General features: G+C 41.9%; 1 protein-coding gene across 5 annotated transcripts in view; it reads right to left on the bottom strand.

Moving 5' to 3' along the window:
• Positions 1-12711, bottom strand: part of Ubn2 (ubinuclein 2) — an 82658-nt gene extending 69947 nt beyond the window's left edge. For 4 of the 5 annotated variants that reach the window (XM_029535052.1, XM_021189829.2, XM_021189826.2 and 1 more), the window contains exons 1-2: positions 11950-12711; positions 5670-5762 (exon numbers count right to left, since the gene is read on the bottom strand). In XM_029535052.1, the coding sequence (XP_029390912.1) occupies positions 5670-5762; positions 11950-12399 (543 nt within the window). In that variant the 5' untranslated portion in view covers positions 12400-12711. The remainder of the gene's footprint in view (positions 1-5669; positions 5763-11949) is intronic. The other variant, XM_029535053.1, reaches the window with a different exon arrangement.
• Between the last annotated feature and the right edge of the window lie 7389 nt (positions 12712-20100).

Below are 20100 nucleotides of genomic sequence, written 5' to 3'. Positions count from 1 at the left end.
AGGACAGCCAGGGCTATACAAAGAAACCCTGTCTCAAAAAACCAAAAAAAAAAAAAAAAAAAAAATCAAAAAATCTACCTAAAGGAACTTCAGACAGATTGGCAATGTGCCCTCCCTGGTAGACAAACCTATTTTGAATCACTCTCTTTTTCAGTATCTTTACTGTGCCCTATGACACAATCATTCTTAACTCATAATTTTCTGAATCTTTTTATACTGTACAATTCACACATTAAGTAGACCTTATAAAAATCAGAATTTACTTCCATCTTGTTATGTCTCAAATGAAGAACCCTTTAAAAGTTCTTTTTCTTTCTTTTATTTAGAGAATACTCCTTTTTTTTTTTTAAAGGTTTATTTATTTATTATATGTAAGTACACTGTAGCTGTCTTCAGACACTCCAGAAGAGGGCATCAGATTTCGTTACGGATGGTTGTGAGCCACCATATGGTTGACTGGGATTTGAACTCAGGACCTTCGGAAGAGCAGTCGATACTCTTAACCACTGAGCCATCTCGCCAGCCACCCCCCGTTTTTTAAACGTATTTTATTTATTGTATGCATGTGAGTAGACTGTAACTGTCTTCAGACACACCAGAAGAGGGCATCAGATCCCATTACAGATGGCCGTGAACCACCATATGGTTGCTGGGAATTGAACTCAGGACCTCTGGAAGAGCAGTTGGGTGCTCTTAACCACTGAGCCATCTCTCCAGCCCCTAAAGTTCTTTTTCTAAGTACTCCTTCATGATGACACTGTCATTAGCACTGAGTCACTTAGTACTAGCTTAACCTGATAGTATCTCAAGCCAATGCTGAATGACTCCATCAGTAAACTGAAAAACAAGCTATTCCTAAGACAGGACTCCCACTGCCTCTGTGACAGTGAATGGAACAAAGCACCAACATTCACTGATCAGGTATTGCCGACAGGGCAAGCAGGACATTAACTGATAAGACTCTGGTCTTAACAACCAGAAGAAAACACCTTGGTTACAAAAGCATCTCAATTTCTACTCCAGTCCCTTAGAACTATCTTTTTATATCCATGCTGATTTCAACCTTCTAATAAAAAGCCTACAATTTTAAATCAATGGAAACAGTGACCAGCATAACCATCACTTATAGGTGTAAGATCTTCCACATGTCCTAAAACTGCTGTTTCACAATATGTCTGCAGGAATTTAAAGACATTGAAAATTTATTTAGTTCAGAGGCCACATAATAAAAATGGTTCAACAAAGCAAATGATCAGAATTAAACAAAAAGGTACTTTTTGAGCAAGGATTTCTTTTCCCTTTAAGACTACCCACCCCCTTAGAGTTTTTTTAAAAAAGTATCTATGACTTTAATATACACTCAACCCTTGATATCCTGGATTGGTTTCAGGACCCCTAAAAATTTTTAAAATCTCTGAATGTTCAATGGCTATTCAAATATCCTGTACAAATATTATAGTGTTTATATATAGCCCACTATATATAAGTATCCTGCAATATACTTTATCTCTAGATATTTATAATAGCTAATACAATGTTATATTGTTATCAACCTGTATTGTTTAGGGAATAATATTAAGAAAGTCTTCCCATGTATAATACAGGTACACATTTCTTTCTCTTTTTTTGGAATATTTCTGATCTTCAGTTGGGTGAGTCAACAGAGGCAGAATCTACAACTATGGTGGGCTTGTTCCATACTACTATTTGTTTTGTTTTATTTTTACTTTTTGTTTTGTTTTGATTTTGAAGACAGGGTCTTTCTATGTAGTTCTGGAAATCCTAGAGCTTGGTGATGTAGAACAGCCTGGACTCACTAGAGAGGCACTGCATCTCACCTGGTTGCAGACTGTTGTTACTCTAGAACACTGAATTCACTGGTATTTCCATTTTATGAGTAGAATGATCTTAACAAGTTTGTCCAAACTCTACCCAAAACTTTAGCAAGCTGAGTCTTAGGTATTATACCCAATAAAAGGACAAAAATGCTCTAACTTCTCAGGAGTTACAGCTCACCAGTGAATGATATAATTTCTAAAATAATTACACACAAGCTGGGCAGTGGTGACACATGCCTTTAATCCCAGCACTTGGGAGGCAGAGGCAGGAGGATTTCTGAGTTCGAGGCCAGCCTGGTCTACAGAGTGAGTTCTAGGACAGCCAGGGTACACAGAGAAACCCCGTCTCAAAAAGTCTAAAAAAAAAAAAAAAAAAAAAAAAAAGATTACACGCTTTTGAAATATTCACTTCCTAATGCCTTATCCAAGGGGACTGTTCAAAGTATTTTCTGTTCAAAGTATTTTACATCTGATTAAGTCACTCAACACAATTTATACACTTACTAAATTATTATTACTATTACTATTATTTTTTTTTCCCCCTGGGCATGGTGGCACACAACTTCAATTCCAGCACTTGGGAGGCAGAAACAGGCTAGTCTATGAGTTCTGGCCAGCTAAAGCTACATAATAAGACCCGCTTAGATAGATAGATAGATAGATAGATAGATAGATAGATAGATAGATAGATAGTATAGATTGTATAGACAGACAGAAAACATTTTTACACGTATTTAGTTACTTTGGGGAAGGGGCATGTACATAGCAGGGTACACATGTGGAGGCTGTGTTGGAGACCAGGTTGAAAAAACCCAGGCACCTTACAATCTAGGCATCTCACAGCCCAGGCATTTTTATAGCATGCAGCTGAGAGCCATACAGTTTTGTTTGGAGACAGTTGTCTCCTCTCTCTGCAAGGCCGTTTGGTGGGAACCAGCAAGATTCCGGCCCTAAGCAAACATCAAGGACTGAGGGAGTCTTCTTACATTCCGGAGCTGCACGGAGCTGTCACCTTGCGCTGTTAACAGAAACCGGACTTTGAGATTAGCTGCCCGATGCTCCGGAGCAGTGATGCCAAGGAACTGAGATAAATCACAAAAGTTTCAAACTCCCAATTAGCCTCCCCATTTGTCCTTCACAGAGCTTTCTTTTGATCACTACCTAACCCCTCGCTGTATTGTATAAAACCTGAGCATTTTCCCTTAGTAAATGAGACTATGACAAGCATGCATGGTCTCCGTCTCTTTCTTTATTCCCATTTCTCTCTAGGTTTGTGATCCCCCTCGAGGACCATGGAATAACGTGTCCTGCGGGTTGGGACAGCGGGGCACCCAACAATTTGCACAAGTCAGATTTCCTATCATGAGTTTCAGGACTTCAGCTCAGGTCCATTGGGCTCAGCACAAAGTGCCTTTACCTGCTGAGCCATCTAGACAATCTAACATGTATTTGTTTTATAGTCTACAGCAAAATAAAACTCAGACTTTTTAGAAACATGCACAGAGCAAGGGGGGAGAGGGAGAGGGATGGGACAGACAGACACACAGAGAAAAATAAAAACAGACAGAGAGAGGCTCTCACTGGGGAACAGGCCCCAGCATGGGACTCACTGTGCCAATCAAATCTGTCTGGCCTACGTTAGTTGTGAGCCTCCTGACTCTGTCCTCAAGGAGCTGGGACTACAGGCATGCTGCACACCGTGATCACGCCAACTATTTCATTTATATGGGTCTTACTTTTGGATCACCAAGTTTATCATGGTCCCTTAAAAAACAAAAACAAAAAATAAACACCTTGAAACTATTAGGACTCTGATACATGCATTATCATTGGTATTCCAAGTCTCTAAGGAAGAGGAAGCAGATATTTTTTTCTTTATAAGTAAGGAAACTTTAAAGCTATAATTCATCAGTGGTAGTAAATGCTCAACAAGGAGTTGTTCAGAATCAAAGTTAACTGAGTCCCATGTGAGGCACTAAGTAGGCACTGTGCCGGATACCTTCAGAGACTACTGAATTTGTACCCAATCCTAGAAATGGGAGTTACCAAGACACATGTGGTACCAAAGGGAGAGAAATCACCAAGAATAATCTTTGGGCATCATAAGTTATACTGTGTCCTACACCAAACTAAGAGAACAAGTCTAAATCCATTAAAATGAATCTTGTTATCTGTTCTGACATACACCACCTAGAAACTATCTTAAAACATAGCCAGAACCTGGGATGTTTGGCATCAATATCTGAAACCTTATTGAGGAGCTAGAGACAGGAAGATCATGACTTTCAAGGCACCCTCAGCTATAGAGTGAGACTGTCTTAAAACAACATGGACAACCGAAAACGACCTCACTACAAATTGGTATGAATTTTTGGATATCTTTTCTTTTAGAGCACCTATTAGTTCATCTGTTTTAGTGAAGATCCATAGAACATATACACATAAGGACACTTTAAAAAAAACAACAACAAGGGGCTGGAGAGATGGCTCAGCGGGTAAGAGCACCTACTGCTCTTCCAGAGGTCCTGAGTTCAAATCCCAGCAACCACATGGTGGCTCACAACCATCCATAATGGGATCCGATGCCCTCTTCCAGTCTGTCTGAAGACAGCGACAATGTACACACATACATGAAGTAAATAAATAAATCTTTAAAAAAAAAACAAGAAACTTCATTTATAGATATGAAAGCTGGGTCTTAAAGAGCAAAACAACTTCACCCAAAGGGGCACGATTTGTTGGTGTCCTAGGTTGGCCTACAACCTGACTCAAATTCCACTGTATTCTGATATTTCTCTCATGCAGGAGCCAACAAATGTCAACTCTAATTCGAGGTACACTTTGAGAATAACAGGAACGGCAAGGCCAGTTAATACTGATATCCCATCTCTGTGAAGCACTCTTAATGCTCACAGAGGAATCAGAAGTGCAGCCTCATTTCTCAGCTCACAAGGGTAGTTAAAGCCATAGAATAAACAAGACATAAGAGTAGAACTTTCAGCCAGGCAGTGGTGGCGCACGCCTTTAATCCCAGCACTTGGGAGGCAGAGACAGGCGGATTTCTAAATTCAAGGTCAGCCTGGTCTACAGAGTGAGTTCCAGGACAGCCAGGGCTATACAGAGAAACCCTGTCTCGAGGAACCAAAAAAAAAAAAAAAAAAAAAAAAAATAGAGCTTTCTACGGTCTATTAGATATTTTTAAAATTGGAGGAAATGGTATATGAAAAATTATACTTTTATAATATATTTATATTAACATAAGAATTAATATATTGTTGCATGGAATACAAGACATACAAGAATATTTAAGGTAAATATGACATAAAGAAGTTTCATACTGATTCTGTTCCACGGGGCTTAGTACAGTCTAAAGCACTTCTATTAAAGTACTCTCTTAAAGGAAGGAAGGCTGATAAACTGCTATACTAAAAGAACAGTTCTCCACAACAGTGGTGGGGAGACAGGGTTAGAGCTACACACAGCTGGATGTGTTGCCTATTCTTGAGCTTGTGTGACCATGGACCAGTCACTTAGAACCTCATTCTCTTCACCTATAAATACAGTAAGTATTACTTACCTTACAGTTTTTTAGTGTAAGATTTGTTAAGTAAACTGTTTAGATTCTAGAAAGACTGACTGTAATGAATGCAGCCTACTAATATAGTCAGGACAAACCTGTAAAACTGTCTGGCTGTCAAAACCATTCATTCAGCTTCAATTTGTGAGATCAAGATAAGTAAGCAGTTGCTATTTATAGGCCCTCCCAACTAGCTGCACAAAGAAAACAGGCCAAGAGGGTAAAATTACCTACGTGAACATTATTGTACTCACATATTTCATTTCAAACTTCTTAGCCAACATTTCCACTTCTTGCCTCTCCTTATGCTCATCAGTAAATGGATCTTCTGTATGAACAAGTTTCTTCTGATTCAAAGGAAATGGGAAAGAAACACAGTATTAGGACTACTTCAACTACACTGCCATATATTAATCATGTAAACTACAGTTCAGTACGACTAAATAGACATTTAATAGTATATCAAATATATTCTCAGTGTTGTATATTTCATAACTACATCCATTGTATTATTTTTCAGACTTGAATATATCTTTAAATTTCAATGAGTCAATTTTTCCTAATATAAACAAATAGGTCAAAAGCATTAAAAGCTATTTATTTAAATGATGGTACACAGTAGGAAAGTATATTCAGCTAACAGACTTACACACACTGTACAGTTTTTGATGGTTAAGTTAAAGTCTAAATTGACTCCACTTGCAAAATGATCCCATTCCAAATAAAGCGATTTCTCCCCAATACTACTAACATTAGGTAAAATGAAAACATACATTTATTTTGATATTATCTCTAAAAAAGGCAAACTCAGTCATTTAATATCCCTAAAAACGTATCCAGTTATAGAATCAGGATTCATCATAGGCTTACAAGTTATTACTAAAGTATCTGCAGCTGTCCTGGCTTTCTGCTGAGACTAAGAATCAATAATATCTGTATCATCTATCTCCTATCAATGGATATCAATTCAAGGAATACACAAAGTTAAAAAGTGCAACAGCTCATCATGGCTTCCTTCTAACAGTGTAGAATGAAACACTGTTCTAAATACAGTTTAAAACACACAAACACACACACACAATGAGCAAGTCACCATCCACTTGCCAAAACAGATAAACTTGTATCCTTTCCTGACTTCACTACTTTTAAAAATTAAAATATTACTGTGTGCTGCATGGTGGGGATGAGTGAGCACGTGCATACACACAGAGGCCAAAAGGCAACTTTATCAAGTTGGTTCTTTCCCTGCATCTTTCTGTGGATTGTGGGGATTGAGCTCAAGTTGCCAGTCTTACAAGTCCTATATATTTTTAGCAGATGTGTTTTATATGCATGCTTTTCAATGTACAAAAAAAACCCCTAAGAGCTACTTTTTAAAAAAAAAATACTATTTTTATCTAATTTTTAAAAATTTACTTTGAAAGTAAATCTAATTTTGTTGTTTGCCTGTTTTGTTTTTTGGGCACAGGGTGCCTAAAAATACAGTACTAAACTTACTACATGCACCAAGATGGCCTCCGACTCAGAGGTCCTTCTGGTTCTCTCCTCTAATGCTGGGATTAAAAGTGTATACAACCAAAACCATCTGAAAGGAAATGTTTTAAGGGGTTAATTTTTTTCAAACTGATGTAGCAGCTTTAAATAATTAAAAATGAAAGTGTATTACAACCAGGATAAAGACCTGAATTTGGAACTAAGGCACTTCATCCTAAATATAAAGACTGACACACAAAATCAGCCCAAAACATGGCAGGGAAACATGGACAGGATGAAGGCAGGATGAAGGTCATCCTCCCCAGCACATCGGAATAAAGGGAGACTTCTTAAAATTTTAAGGAGTTGATTTTAGAATCAAATTTTTTTTTTTTTTGGTTTTTTGAGACAGGGTTTTTCTGTGTAGTCCTGGCTGTCCTGGAACTCACTTTGTAGACCAGGCTGGCCTCGAACTCAGAAATCCGCCTGCCTCTGCCTCCCGAGTGCTAGGATTAAAGGCATGCGCCACTATGCCGGGCTCTAGAATCAAATTTTAAACGTAATAATAAATATTTATACTTTCTCATCTTAATTGGCATTATGAATAAAAAACATAAAAACAACTCAATGGGAAACAAACTAGCAAAGTAAGACTGGTAGGGAAAGTAAGCATTAAATAGGGTCTAGCCAGTCATGTGAAGCTGACTGAATCAGTCAGCATGTTCCCTCCCATCACTGTGAGTCCAAACACAAATACTAGGTCCTTATTCTGATGGGGACTGTTACTGAACCCAGACCTTTCGCATGCTAGTCTACTCCAAAAAAGCTCTACCACTGAGCTTTACCTCCAACCCAGCCTGACTCATAGTATGCACAAATATTTATATATATTTTTAACTAAGAATCATCTTCAAATGTCATTCTAAATGTTTTTTCAAGACAGGATTTCACTACACAATCTAGGCGAACCTCACAGTCACAATCCCGCCTTAGTACCCTGATACAAAGAGTATTACCATGCCCAGCCTGCTCTAAAATATTTTCTGTACTTAATACAGGCATCAAAATCTACCTCTGGTTTACATATACTCTATAAAATTAAAACAGACTCATATCTCCTTTACAGTTAGGAATGTTAGCAACCCCAGCACTCAGGAGGTTAAGGAATGAAGTCTGACAGAAATTAGAGGCCAATCTAGGCTACACAGTGAGACCTTCCTTCAAACAAATACCCACAAAGAACCATCTCTTTTCCCAATAAAAACTCAAGAATCTCCCCTACCCAGGTGAAACAAATTGCAAGTTATCAGCTACCTATGTGTGATATCAATGTGATGATTTGATCCTAGTAGCCCTGGCAAATCCTTTACAGGTCTTATCCAACATATGCAAAGGAATGCCAGAGTTCTGTAACAGTGCAGGCATCACCTCTATTAACATGGTTTTTCTCTTACAGGAAACATTTAATTCATTTTGTTCTCAAATGGGTACTCAGGTTATCTGATTTCTTGGTTTGCTAAGAACTGAACTTTTTTCTTTTTTTAAAAAAAATTTATTTATTTATTATATGTAAGTACACTGTGAGTGTCTTCAGACACTCCAGAAGAGGGCGCCAGATCTATTTACGGATGGTTGTGAGCCACCATGTGGTTGCTGGGAATTGAACTCAGGACCTTCGGAAGAGCAGTCAGTGCTCTTAACCGCTGAGCCATCTCTCCAGCCCCTGAACTTTTTTCTTATGTATTTGCTATGTCCAAAACATACTTCATAATGCACTATTGCAATGGTGAACAAACTGACCTTTCAGGGTAGGGGTGATCCCAATGTCTCAGGCACCACCTGAACCACAGTTATGGCATAAATACCACAAAGAAAAAGACAAGTCAAAGGGCTGACCTAACCTGCAAGGGGATCTTGCTTGTTAAGAGTTAGCCAAAATAATGGCCGGGCGTGGTGGCGCATGCCTTTAATCCCAGCACTCGAGAGGCAGGCGAATTTTTGAGTTCGAGGCCAGCCTGGTTTACAGAGTTACAGAGTGAGTTCCAGGACAGCCAGGGCTACACAGAGAAACCCTGTCTCGAAAAACCAAAAAAAAAAAAAAAAAAAGTTAGCCAAAATATACTTTTCCTCATAAATACAAAAGAACTCCAACTGTCTATCTGCTAGTTGGGACTGCACACTTCATTCAGCAGGTAGAAAGGGGGCTTATTTAAATGTACCCCAGTGCAGATGGTACTTACACATACTGTTCTAAACAGTCCACAGCTACCAACTTTCAGTTGACAACTGACATATAGCTATTTAAAAATTAACATTTTTTTTCTAATTTGACTTACCCTACTAAGGTACACTATTCATAGTAACTCAAAATGAAAGTTACTTTGGAAAAATTATAACTCTAAAAATAAATTAATCTGAGCCAGTCTTGGTGGTACAGGACTATAATCCCAGCTACTCAGCAATATGAAACAACAAGATTGTGAATTCAAGGCCAATATGGGCTACAAAGTAAGTTCATGGCAAGCCTTACAAATTTAGAATTATCTTGTCTCAAAAACAAAGGATGGGGTATACTTGGAGTCATGTCAATGATACAGCATATCCCTGGCCTGGCATGTTCAAGACCCTTGGCTTCATTCTTAGCATCGAAAAAAAGAACAGACTTCCAAAAGGAGACATTTTGGGATCACCACTTTCCAGACATTCTCCAGTTGGTCATTCTCCTGGGCTCATTTTATGGAACCATCACAATACACTTACAGAAGTGTAATTTTTACATTCTTAAATAATAAATATGTTAAACAGGACTAATCATAAGAAAATGTGGCAACTTTTCCTACAAAAGTACACCACAATAAAAAACAAATTCTTTTGTGGAATTACAAAGAAAAGATATATGGTTGAATATATAATGAGAAAATTGGACCAATAATCCCCTAAATTGATAATATCTATGAAGCAAACATAAAAATTAAACCCAATTCATATGTCCCATAGAATATAAAAGTATACCCATGTACCAAACATTGCTTTATAGGTCAAGAAAAGATCGCATACGTAACGGTAAATTCCACATAGACTATATAGCAGGTTAAATATAAGTATGATATAGCTCAAAACAGATTAAAACCCCTAGGTTAGCCTGGCAGGAGGGCGCACACCTTTGACCCCAGTGCTCAGGAGGCAGAGGCAGAGGGATCTGAGTTGAAGTCCTGGTCTACAAAGTGAATTCCAGGACAGCTGGGGCTACACAAATCCTGTTTCAAACCAGAACATCTAGGTTAGTGTCGGTACTTCCTATATATTTGCACAAATGACAAAACACTAACTAGCATTATGTATTTTTACTTAAAAATGGCTTTTGTCTTGCTGTTTTACTATACGTATTGTGTGTGTGTGTGTGTGTGTGTGTGTGTGCGCGCAACTTGTAGAAGATGTTCTCTCCTTCCACCATGTGGATACTGGTGATGGAACTCAGGTCTTTAGGCTTGGCAGCAAGTGCCTTTACCTGCTGAGCCATTTTGTCACCTGTTTTGTTTTGTTTTGTTTTTTTTTTTAAGGCAGGTTCTCACTATGTGGCTGGCCCTGAACTCTCTCCATCCTTCCACCCCAGCCTCCAGAGTACAGTGCGGAGGTCAGACTAGCATGCTCATCTACAAAATGTTTTGCATCCGTAACTTACACAAACTGTAAAAATTGTACATTTATATTAGCAAACCAAATATTTTTTTTTGGAAAATGTTCCAATTTAATACACAAAAAAGATGGCATTTATATTATAAAAACAGAAAGGGTTATGAATGAATTGAGTTTACAGGACAAAGTATTATGTGGAAGTGACCAAAATGGTCACTACCCTTAACAATTCGATTTCTCTGAAAACATTTAGTAATGATGGCCACACCATACTTGTAACTAGCCATCAAAGGATTATCTGGCGCAAAATGAACACAGACTAATGATATTATTCAATGTGAGACTTTTCATTAAAGAGTAATCCACTGCAAAACAAAGATAGTTGAAATGAACTAATGCATTCTGGAGTCCATAGAAAGCCCAGCCTAATAAAGAGCACAGTCGCTAAACAAGAGAGCAAATGTCTGTCTGCCTGCCTCTATCTGTCTCTCTTCCATCTCCCCTTCCTAAAGATCACCAACCCACAACAATAAAAATTACAGTCTCCGACAAACCGCTGTCCTAACCCCATTGTTCACCGGTTCCCTCAAAAGCATACCGATGTATTTTCCTAAGTTTTTTTTTTTTTTTAAATTCAAAGCGAATTTTTTTTTCCGTCATTCTCCAGAAAACCACAACGGACAAAATGCTCCCTTCGAACTAATGAGAGCCACTCAAATAATATGACTGGGCAGCCACCGAGTAAGACAGGAGACCTTTCCATTCAAAGACAATGTTGCACAAACTCAACACACACACACACAAAGCTAACAATATTTACCAACACAAGTGCAACCACATTACGAATCCACTTTTTCATTCCTAACGTGGAATCATTAGTTTCTGAAAATGTGTAATTTCTCTTAAATCCCCTTCAATCAAGAAAAATAAACCACCCGGCCACGAGCCCATCTCAGCAGCCCTGGCGCACGGTACAGCTGGGTTGTGGAAGGATGAGGATGAGCCAAGAAGGGGGTCACACAATCTCTCCGCTTCAGACCGGGGGGCGTGTCCCCCAAGGTGTTTTTTTTTTTTTTTTTTTTTTTTTTTTTTCCGCTTCCCTTCTACCTGAACGACAGATGGAAGTGCCACAAGAAGCTAGCCGCACGGCTCGCAGGGCCTCGGGATTTGGTGTGGGGAACAGAGAGGAAAAGGAGGAAAAAGCTGAGGTTTCGAAAGGTGCACAGGAAAACCGGCTCGGCGCGGTGTGGTGGGGGCAGCCTCGGCCACCCAGGCGGGCCAAGCCGCGCAGCTCCCGCCCCGTCTAGCTGCCCGGCCCCCGCCACCCCACCCCCGGGGCGAGCGAAGTGCAGAGCAGCCCGGGCAGGCGGCGGGTCCGGAGGCGCCCGGGCTGTGGGGCGGCCGGGAGGGAGGGACCCTCTGTACCCGTTGTTCTCCGCACAGCAGCAGCTCCGGGTAGCTGAACTCCACGCAGCTTTCGTCCGTGGGGTCCTTGAGCACCAGCTCCAGGCGAACCGTCTCCTTCGGCGGTCGCGGCGGCGGCTCCGCCCGGGAAGCCGACTCCCGCGGAGGGGCAGTCGGCAGGGGCAGGGGCAGGGGCGGCGGCGGTGGCGGCGGCGGCGGCGGCGGCTCGGGCCGCGGGGGCTCGCGCTGCAGCGCCATGGGCGGCTCGGCGCGGCTGACCTCGCGCTGGGGGAGCGGCTTGTCGCGCGCCGGGGGCTGCGCGTCAGCGCGGGGGGCCGGCTCCGCCCGGGCCGGCTCGCGGTACGGCTGCGGCTCCAGTCGGGGGGGCTCGCGCTCGGCGCCCGCGAACTCGGCCTCGCGTCGCCTCACCGGTGACAGGCTAATGAACGCGACTCTGCGCGGCTCCGCCATCCCCACTGTTCTGGCCCTGGGCGCTCGCTCGAGCCGGCTCTCGCCTCGACGCCGCACGGCGCGCCTGCCCGCCTCGCCTTCTGCTCTCCGTCACTTTTCTTCCCTCCAGCACCGTCAGCCGTCCCCGCGGACGCCACCGTGAGTGCGGACCGGGTCCCCGTCCCCGCTACTACGTTCTGATGGGCTCCACCGCCATCGCCAGGGTCGCCGCAGCCGCCATGTTGGATCCCCCACATAAATAGAAGCAGGCCGCTGAGCGGGCGCATGCGCACACTCGAGACGCTCGCGTCCACAGTCGTGGCTGTTGCTCAGTTTTCCCCTTTTCCTCTCAACAGTCTGGAGGCCAGACAGCTCGGCGGAAGTGGCGTCACAGACGGCCCTGTCTCCGTGGCAACGGGGACGCTCTCTACGCTTTGCTTTCAAAGGAGGGGTTTGGGGTTCCCGGAGTGGTTTCCTCCTCTGGCCCGGAAACCGAGGCGCGCTCGCGGATCCCCTAGGGTGAGCGTCGCGATGTGCCTGGGACCGACACCGTCATGGCGCCGGGTCCCGCCCGACGTTGGCCTCTGGCTCTCGGCGCCGGGGAGCGGGGCTGTCAGCTGAGGATTCCAGGCGGACCCAGGGCAGGGGTGAGGGACTCGCGGCCCGGCGCCGGGCCCGCCGGTCTGTTGTCCCGTCACCTGAGGTGTCCAGGGTCGAAAGGCGAGATCTAGACTCTCCCCAGACCCCTCCCGAAAGCGCCACGCTGCCTCCCACACCTCTTTCTAGCCGCTTTGCGCATGGCGGTGAGACGTTCAGTGACGCGCCTCAGTTGGGAAATTGAACTGGCAAAGGAACAGTTCTTGAAGACTTTGAACGTCTTGGCAGCGTTTGGTGTTATTTTAGGGGACATGCTCCCGGGGGAAGAAAAATTTACGGCTCATTTTTGAGTGGGAAGGAGCGTTACTTAGGCTTCGCTGGAGCATCCGTGGGAAACGAACTGGAATTCAGATTTTAACGGACGAGAATCACTAGCCCCTTTCATCTATTCAGTAGAAAGTGAATTGGAAAGCTCCCTAGCCGCATCCTCAATGAAACCCAAGCTTGTTAATTGCATCAACTATACTAGATGTTGAAGAGCTGAGTCAAAGAGACGTCACAGACGTTTTTGATATTTGCTATTCTATTCCTTTCCAAAGGTGTACCAAATGGTGACGGGATGTTCAACCCAAAAGACCCTGCTAGCTCTAAGCCAGGTGTGGAGATGGACGAGCCACAAGAAGCTAGCCGCAGTTACAGGCTGTTACATTCCCACATGGTCCACATAGACAACCCCACGTCAGCTAGCACTTCTTAATGGAAGTGGTGGCACTCTGGAGCCAGGCGGATCTCCATGAGTTCAAGGCCAGCCTGGTCTAGTGACTTCTAAGCCAGCCAGAGCTACATAGTGAGACCCTGTCTGAAAACAAACAAACTGGCAGCAGCATCAAGGAGAAAAAGAGGAAGATGATGAATTTCTTCCTTAAAATGCTGCAATCTTTCCTTGATGCAATATTTTACCTCCAACATTGTTTCCACTGCTCCTGGTTCTGTTTGGGGTCTATTTTTGGATTGAAGTAACCTTTCTGCCCACAGACTCTGTTTCTGCTGTTTTACAACGGGGCAAGTAATGTTTCTGGAACACTTTTTGTCTTGTTCTATCATCCTCTATCCCATCTCCAATTGACTGAGGGCTATACCTGTGTTCAGTTTCTGCAATTTATCCCAGAAATTGCAGTCTGTCTGTCCTCGAGCCAAGCTCTTCTGTAGGTAACCTCTCATACAACATCTAATTCTGGGTGCCTTGCAAATACTTTGAACATCAATCCACAGTGAGAAGTAGGTTCTAATCCGTGGTGTAAGCTACTCAAATCAGCACTTAAGAGGCAGAGGCAGGTGGATCTCTGTGAAATCGAATTCACCCTGGTCTACAGGGTGAGTTCCAGGACAGCCAGAGCTATGTAGTGAAACACTGTCTGGAACAAACAAAACAAGAAAAAAGTTTCTTTCCTGTAATCCAGTGTATACACACCCACCCACCCACCCATGAAATTTAATCTACCTTACTAATACAATGTAGCATAGAGTGAAAATGATGGCTGTCAAAGGACAGCTTTATGGAGTCTGTTCTCCTTCCAGGTGCCCAGCCTTACATAGCAAGTGCCTTTACCTAATGAATGATCTGGTTGGTCTAGAATTGTTTAAATGCTAATTTCTAGTTTTTAATGTATTTTCCTACACAGTAATAATTATATAAGACTTGTTTGCTACACATATCTAGCATAAAAGTGTTCTATATTTTTTCATTGTAAATGCTCTATAGCAACAGTTCAGACTGTGACATTACCACAATTTTTTTTAGCTTGTCTAAAAACATATTGCCATACTTATCATATCTGTGAGTGCTGAATAAAGTTTTTATTTTATTTTGCTTTTTTTTTTTCCCCTTGTTTTTTTGAGACAGGGTTTCTCTGTATAGCCCTGGCTGTCCTGGAACTCACTTTGTAGACCGGGCTGGCCTCGAACTCAAAAATCTTCCTGCCTCTGCCTCCCAAGTGATGGGATTAAAGGCATGCACCACCACGCCCTGCTCTTGCTTTGCTTTTTAAGACAGGTTCTTACTATGTACCCTTGGATGACCTGGAACTAGCTCTGTAGACCAGGCTGGCTTCAAAAGCACAGAGATTTGCTTGCCTATGCCTACCCAGTGCTGGGATTAAAGGCGAGTACCACTGGGTATAACTGCACACATCTTTGATCCCAGTGCTCAAGAGGCAGAGGCAGGCAGAGTTCTTTTGAGTTTAATGCCAGCTTGGTCTACAAAGTGAGTTCCAGAACAGCCAGAGGTACACAGAAAAACCCTGAATCAAGGTCACTACACCTGGTTTCTATTCCTTTTTCTAATAAAAAGTCCTCTTTGAGTGCAATTTATAGTATCTTGAATAATATTACTAACATACACATATGATTTTTGTCAAAAGAACATATGCTTTAACCAGTGCTCCCAGGTCTGTAAGTTTATCAAAGCTGTATTTTATTACATTTTATTTAGGTGTGGGGACAGGGTAATAGAAATCAGAGTAAGATTGGCAGGAATGGGTTCTTACAGTGTGGTCCTGGGGATGGAATTCAAGTCCTTGGGCTTGGTGGCAAGTACCCACAGAGCCATCTAAACAGCCCAAAGAGCTAGCTATAAAAGTGTGTACATTTTTGCTTTTATCCAACTTGATTGGTGAGATATACAGGATTTTTTTTTCTTTTACTGGTTTAACTTTATTTACTTTGAAATTCATTTTCAAAAAAAGCTCCTTCACATATTTGTATCATTTTTCTGTTTGTTTTTTTAAAAAGATTTATTATATCTAAGTACACTGTAGCTGTCTTCAGATGCACCAGAAGAGGGCGTCAGATCTCATTACAGATGGTTGTGAGCCACCATATGGTTGCTGGGAATTGAACTCTGGAACTTCAGAAGAGCAGTCAGTGCTCTTAACCACTGAGCCATCTCTCCAGCCCTGTTCGTTTATTTTTATAAGACAACATCTGTATAGTTCATACTGGTTTCAAACCTCCAACTTCTGAGTGCCGGGATTCTAGACAGGCACTACCATGTGGCTTCTATTTATAACTTAATTAATTGATTAGTTGATTAGTATTTCTTGTGGCAGCCTTATGCTTATTCCAGTAGTCTTTTCATAATTTCTCAATAACCCAATGTCACTCATTTTCATTGTTTTCTGTTTTTTTTTAGTCTAAGGATTCAAGACCTTGTCCTGAACTTTAATACAAATCTAGATAGACTCTTTTACTTAAAAGTTAAAGGAAAGTTTTTATCTTGGCATTTGTTATTGTTTCTGTCTCTGATTTTATTTATGTATGTATTTCTTTAAAACATTTTAGAGCTATCTGGGTTGACTGTTTTATTGCAGGATGTTTCGAAGCTTGCCAGAACTCCAGGGTTAGATCCCTGGCATAACAGAGGAAACTGTGTTGAAGGCACAGTAAGTACCTAGTTTGGTTTGGGTATTAACTTCTGCTTTATATCATCGTGATTAAAAATACACTGAGCGGCCGGGTGTGGTGGCGCACGCCTTTAATCCCAGCACTCGGGAGGCAGAGGCAGGCGGATTTCTGAGTTCGAGGCCAGCCTGGTCTACAAAGTGAGTTCCAGGACAGCCAGGGCTATACAGAGAAACCCTGTCTCAAAAAAAAAAAAAAAAAATACACTGAGCTGGGTAGTGGCGTATGCCTTTAATACCAGCACTCAGGAGGCAAAGGCAGGCGGTTTCTGAGTTCAAAGCCAGCCTGGTCTACAAAGTGAGTTCCAGGACAGCCATGACTACACAGAGAAACCTTGTCTCCAAAAAACAAAAAACAAAAAAACAAACACAAAAAAACAGGAAGAAGCAAACTGCCCCCCCCACCCCCACACACATACACATTCTTTTGAGTTTACTGAAGGTGGTCTTGGGCCTTGAGGTTGAAACTACAAAGTGAGACTAGGCTGCCTGGGTCTAACTCTTCCTTTGTTGCTTACTATCATACACTCTATGACCTTTACACAAAGTACTTAAGCACTTGTTTTGTGTCTGTTTCTCTCAGGTTGTAAAATGGGGATAATACATCATTTAAAGTACTGGTGTTGGGGCAGGTGAGTTGGCTTACCTGGTAAAAGTGATTGCAGTCAAGCCTGAGGACCTAAGTTTTATCCCTAAGACCCACATGGGAGAAGAACAAAACCAGCGCCCCAATTTGTTCTCCAATCTTCACACACTTGCCATGGAACACATGTACCCATATACATACAAATTAAATATATTAATCATTTTAAAATAGTGTTTGAATCAATTGGGTTAATTAGGTTAATCAATTGTGAAATGTTTAGAACAGGGAGCAAGCAGTCCATGGGAAGTGATGTTATTTTCTTTGTGGCTTTTACTGAACAGCCCATGGGTCCTTGAGGGGGAGGCATATTCTTTGGCATATGAAGCTCTTGCGTATTGCCAATAATGTTTAGATGACTGCAGCTTTACTTACATTTCCATTTCACCTTTCACGACCTGCCATTCTCTCTCATCATTTCTGCTTTTCGAATATTGGTGCCTTTCCTTTGTTGCATGTTCATAACCACTGTGTTCATCAGGAAACAGAGCCTTTGTCATTCCAAGTGTGTCTCTTTGGCCTGCTTAATGACTTTGACCGGAATCCAACCTTGTTTGATTGTGGCACCTGCTCTCTCTATTTGCATTTTCCCAGTTGTACTGCCACCGGTCTTCTCACTTTAATGATCACGAATTACTTTGTTCTCAGTAAGAGCAAGCAGCCCAGCCTTGGATTTTACTTTGTGATCCAGTCCACCAGTCTCTTTGCTTTAATGGATGACATAAGCCCATATACAGGTTTGGACAAGAGGTAAGTTTGAGCAGAAGCATTCGTCTGTCATGCTTTCTCCTATACATCTTTCAAAAACTCCTTGGCATTGTCTAGTTGCTTTGTTTTTGTATATGTTTTTCTGATAATTTAAATGCTTTGTGTTGTTGTATAATGAGGTAAAGTTAAAATGACCTTAATTCTCAGTTTCTTTGGACGTTATCCACGATGTTAATGTTATTCCCTAAGTAGCAGTTGTCATCACAGGAGCATACATTACTTTTTAGTCACCATTTAAACATTATTGTTGTATGTCTGATCTCCACATGTACACTTGTACTGCCACATGTGCATGTGCAGGTCAGAACACAGCTTTGTAGAGTCAGTTCTCCCCCTACCCTCTTCACATTGGACTCCGGGGTTGAACTCAGGTCATCCACCAGGTTTTAGACCAGTGCTTCTCCACTTGTGAGTTTTGACCTCTTTGGAGGTCAAACAACCCTTTCACAGGAGTCATCTAAGACTATTGGAAAGCACATATATTTGCAGTATGATTCATAACAGTAGCAAAATTAGAGTTGTGAAGTCGCAGCAAAAAAAAAAAAAATGGTTGGGGGCGTCACCACAACATGAGGAATTGTATTAAAGGGTCGCAGCATTAGGAAGGTTGAGAACTACTGCTTTAGAGGCAAGAACCTTTATCTGTGGTGCCATCTTACCAGGCTTAAAAAAAAATAACTATGTTCTGCCTCGTGGGGGTGGTGCTCAGCTTTAATCCCAGCACTCAGGAGGCAGAGGCAGAATTCAGAGGAGTTCGAGGCTAACCAGGTCTACCATCTAAGTGCCAAGATAGCAGGGCTACACAGAGAAATCCTGTCTTGAAAAACTAACCAAATAAACAAAACCTATATTAAATGCTCCTAAGCCCCTTATTTTAAATATAATTCCACTAGATTTGGCAAATGTGCAGTCCTGGTATCTAGCATATGCATATACCTTAACTTTCCAGCCATTTTTCATAAAATATAAGGTGGAAAGAGATAAGACACTCAGTTTGACCTCTTAACCTCTACACGTGAGCACACCTACATAAACATGAACACACATGACAAGAACAAAAAAAGTAAATTTTAATTTAAATATAGTACAGTGGTATGTGGTTCTTTTGTTGTACAAAAATAGTTGTAAAAGTGTTTTTTCCATTTTTAAGTATACACTGCAGATTATTTTTAAATAGTACATTGATATGATAGACTGTATAAATTACACATTCCCCAGCCAAGCCCTTCTTCTCCAGGCTGTCATCTGTGAGAGAACACAGATACGAACTTGATGCCCTGTCAAGACCATCAGAGACAATCATCCCTCCTAACAGAACTGAATGTGCTTCTCTTTAACTAGCCTGCATGTCTCTCTCACTCCTGTAGATTAAAAACTTTAAGCAGTAATCCAAAATTCTGCTGTTGGGAACAGACATCCTTCTCTCAAGGGAAATGTCATAGAGACTACTAAGTAGTAAACTCACACAGTCTCACCAGGAAACGGTGCAGCTTTGTTGCCTGCAGGTCTGTTAGACCAGTATTGTGTTTGGTGCTTTGGATCAATCATCTAAGCCTAATTATCAAAGATGGCACACTGGCCATCTTCTAAGTAGAGCTGAAAAACACCCTGGGACTGGCCAGAGGTGGAGGCTGTGTTCGGCCACTGGTTCTGTTGCTTCAGCTGCTTTACTCTGTACAGGTTTCCCTCTCCTTTCTGTGCGGAACTGCCATCTGCAGCACGAGGCTGGGCAGGAGGCAGAATTAGAGGTGTTTTTAAACATTCCTCAGCCTCCTCCTTGTGCAGTCCCTGCTCTATGAGGATGGGTCTGTATGTTCTAGCTTGTATACCTCAGACTTACAGAAGAAAACTAACAAACAGGTCATCGGATACACAAAAAGATGTATGTCTGTTTTCTGAAAGTAGGATGGAAGCCTGACAATACTTTGTTGTAGAAGAAAGAAGTCTAAGTGATGACAGCTCAGAGACACGAGGCTGAGATACGATGGAGAGGCTAGCCATTAGGAGGTCTCTTCAAAGGATCCTGCTTTATACTTGTATCAATAAATCCCTACGATGTGTTCATGTGTGTGCAATATAAACAGGTACATATGCTGAGCAGTGGCGCACGCCTTTAATCCCAGCACTTGGGAGGCAGTCAGGCAGATCTCCGAGTTCAAGGCCAGCCTGGTTTACAGAGTGAGTTCCATGACAGCCAGGGCTACACAGAGAAACCCTGTCTCAGAAAAAAAAATTATATATGTAAATATAAATGTT

This window comes from Mus pahari, chromosome 2 (assembly GCF_900095145.1).
Source record: "Mus pahari chromosome 2, PAHARI_EIJ_v1.1, whole genome shotgun sequence".
Lineage (NCBI taxonomy): Eukaryota > Metazoa > Chordata > Mammalia > Rodentia > Muridae > Mus > Mus pahari.
This window is presented reverse-complemented; position numbering and strand designations above follow the sequence as displayed.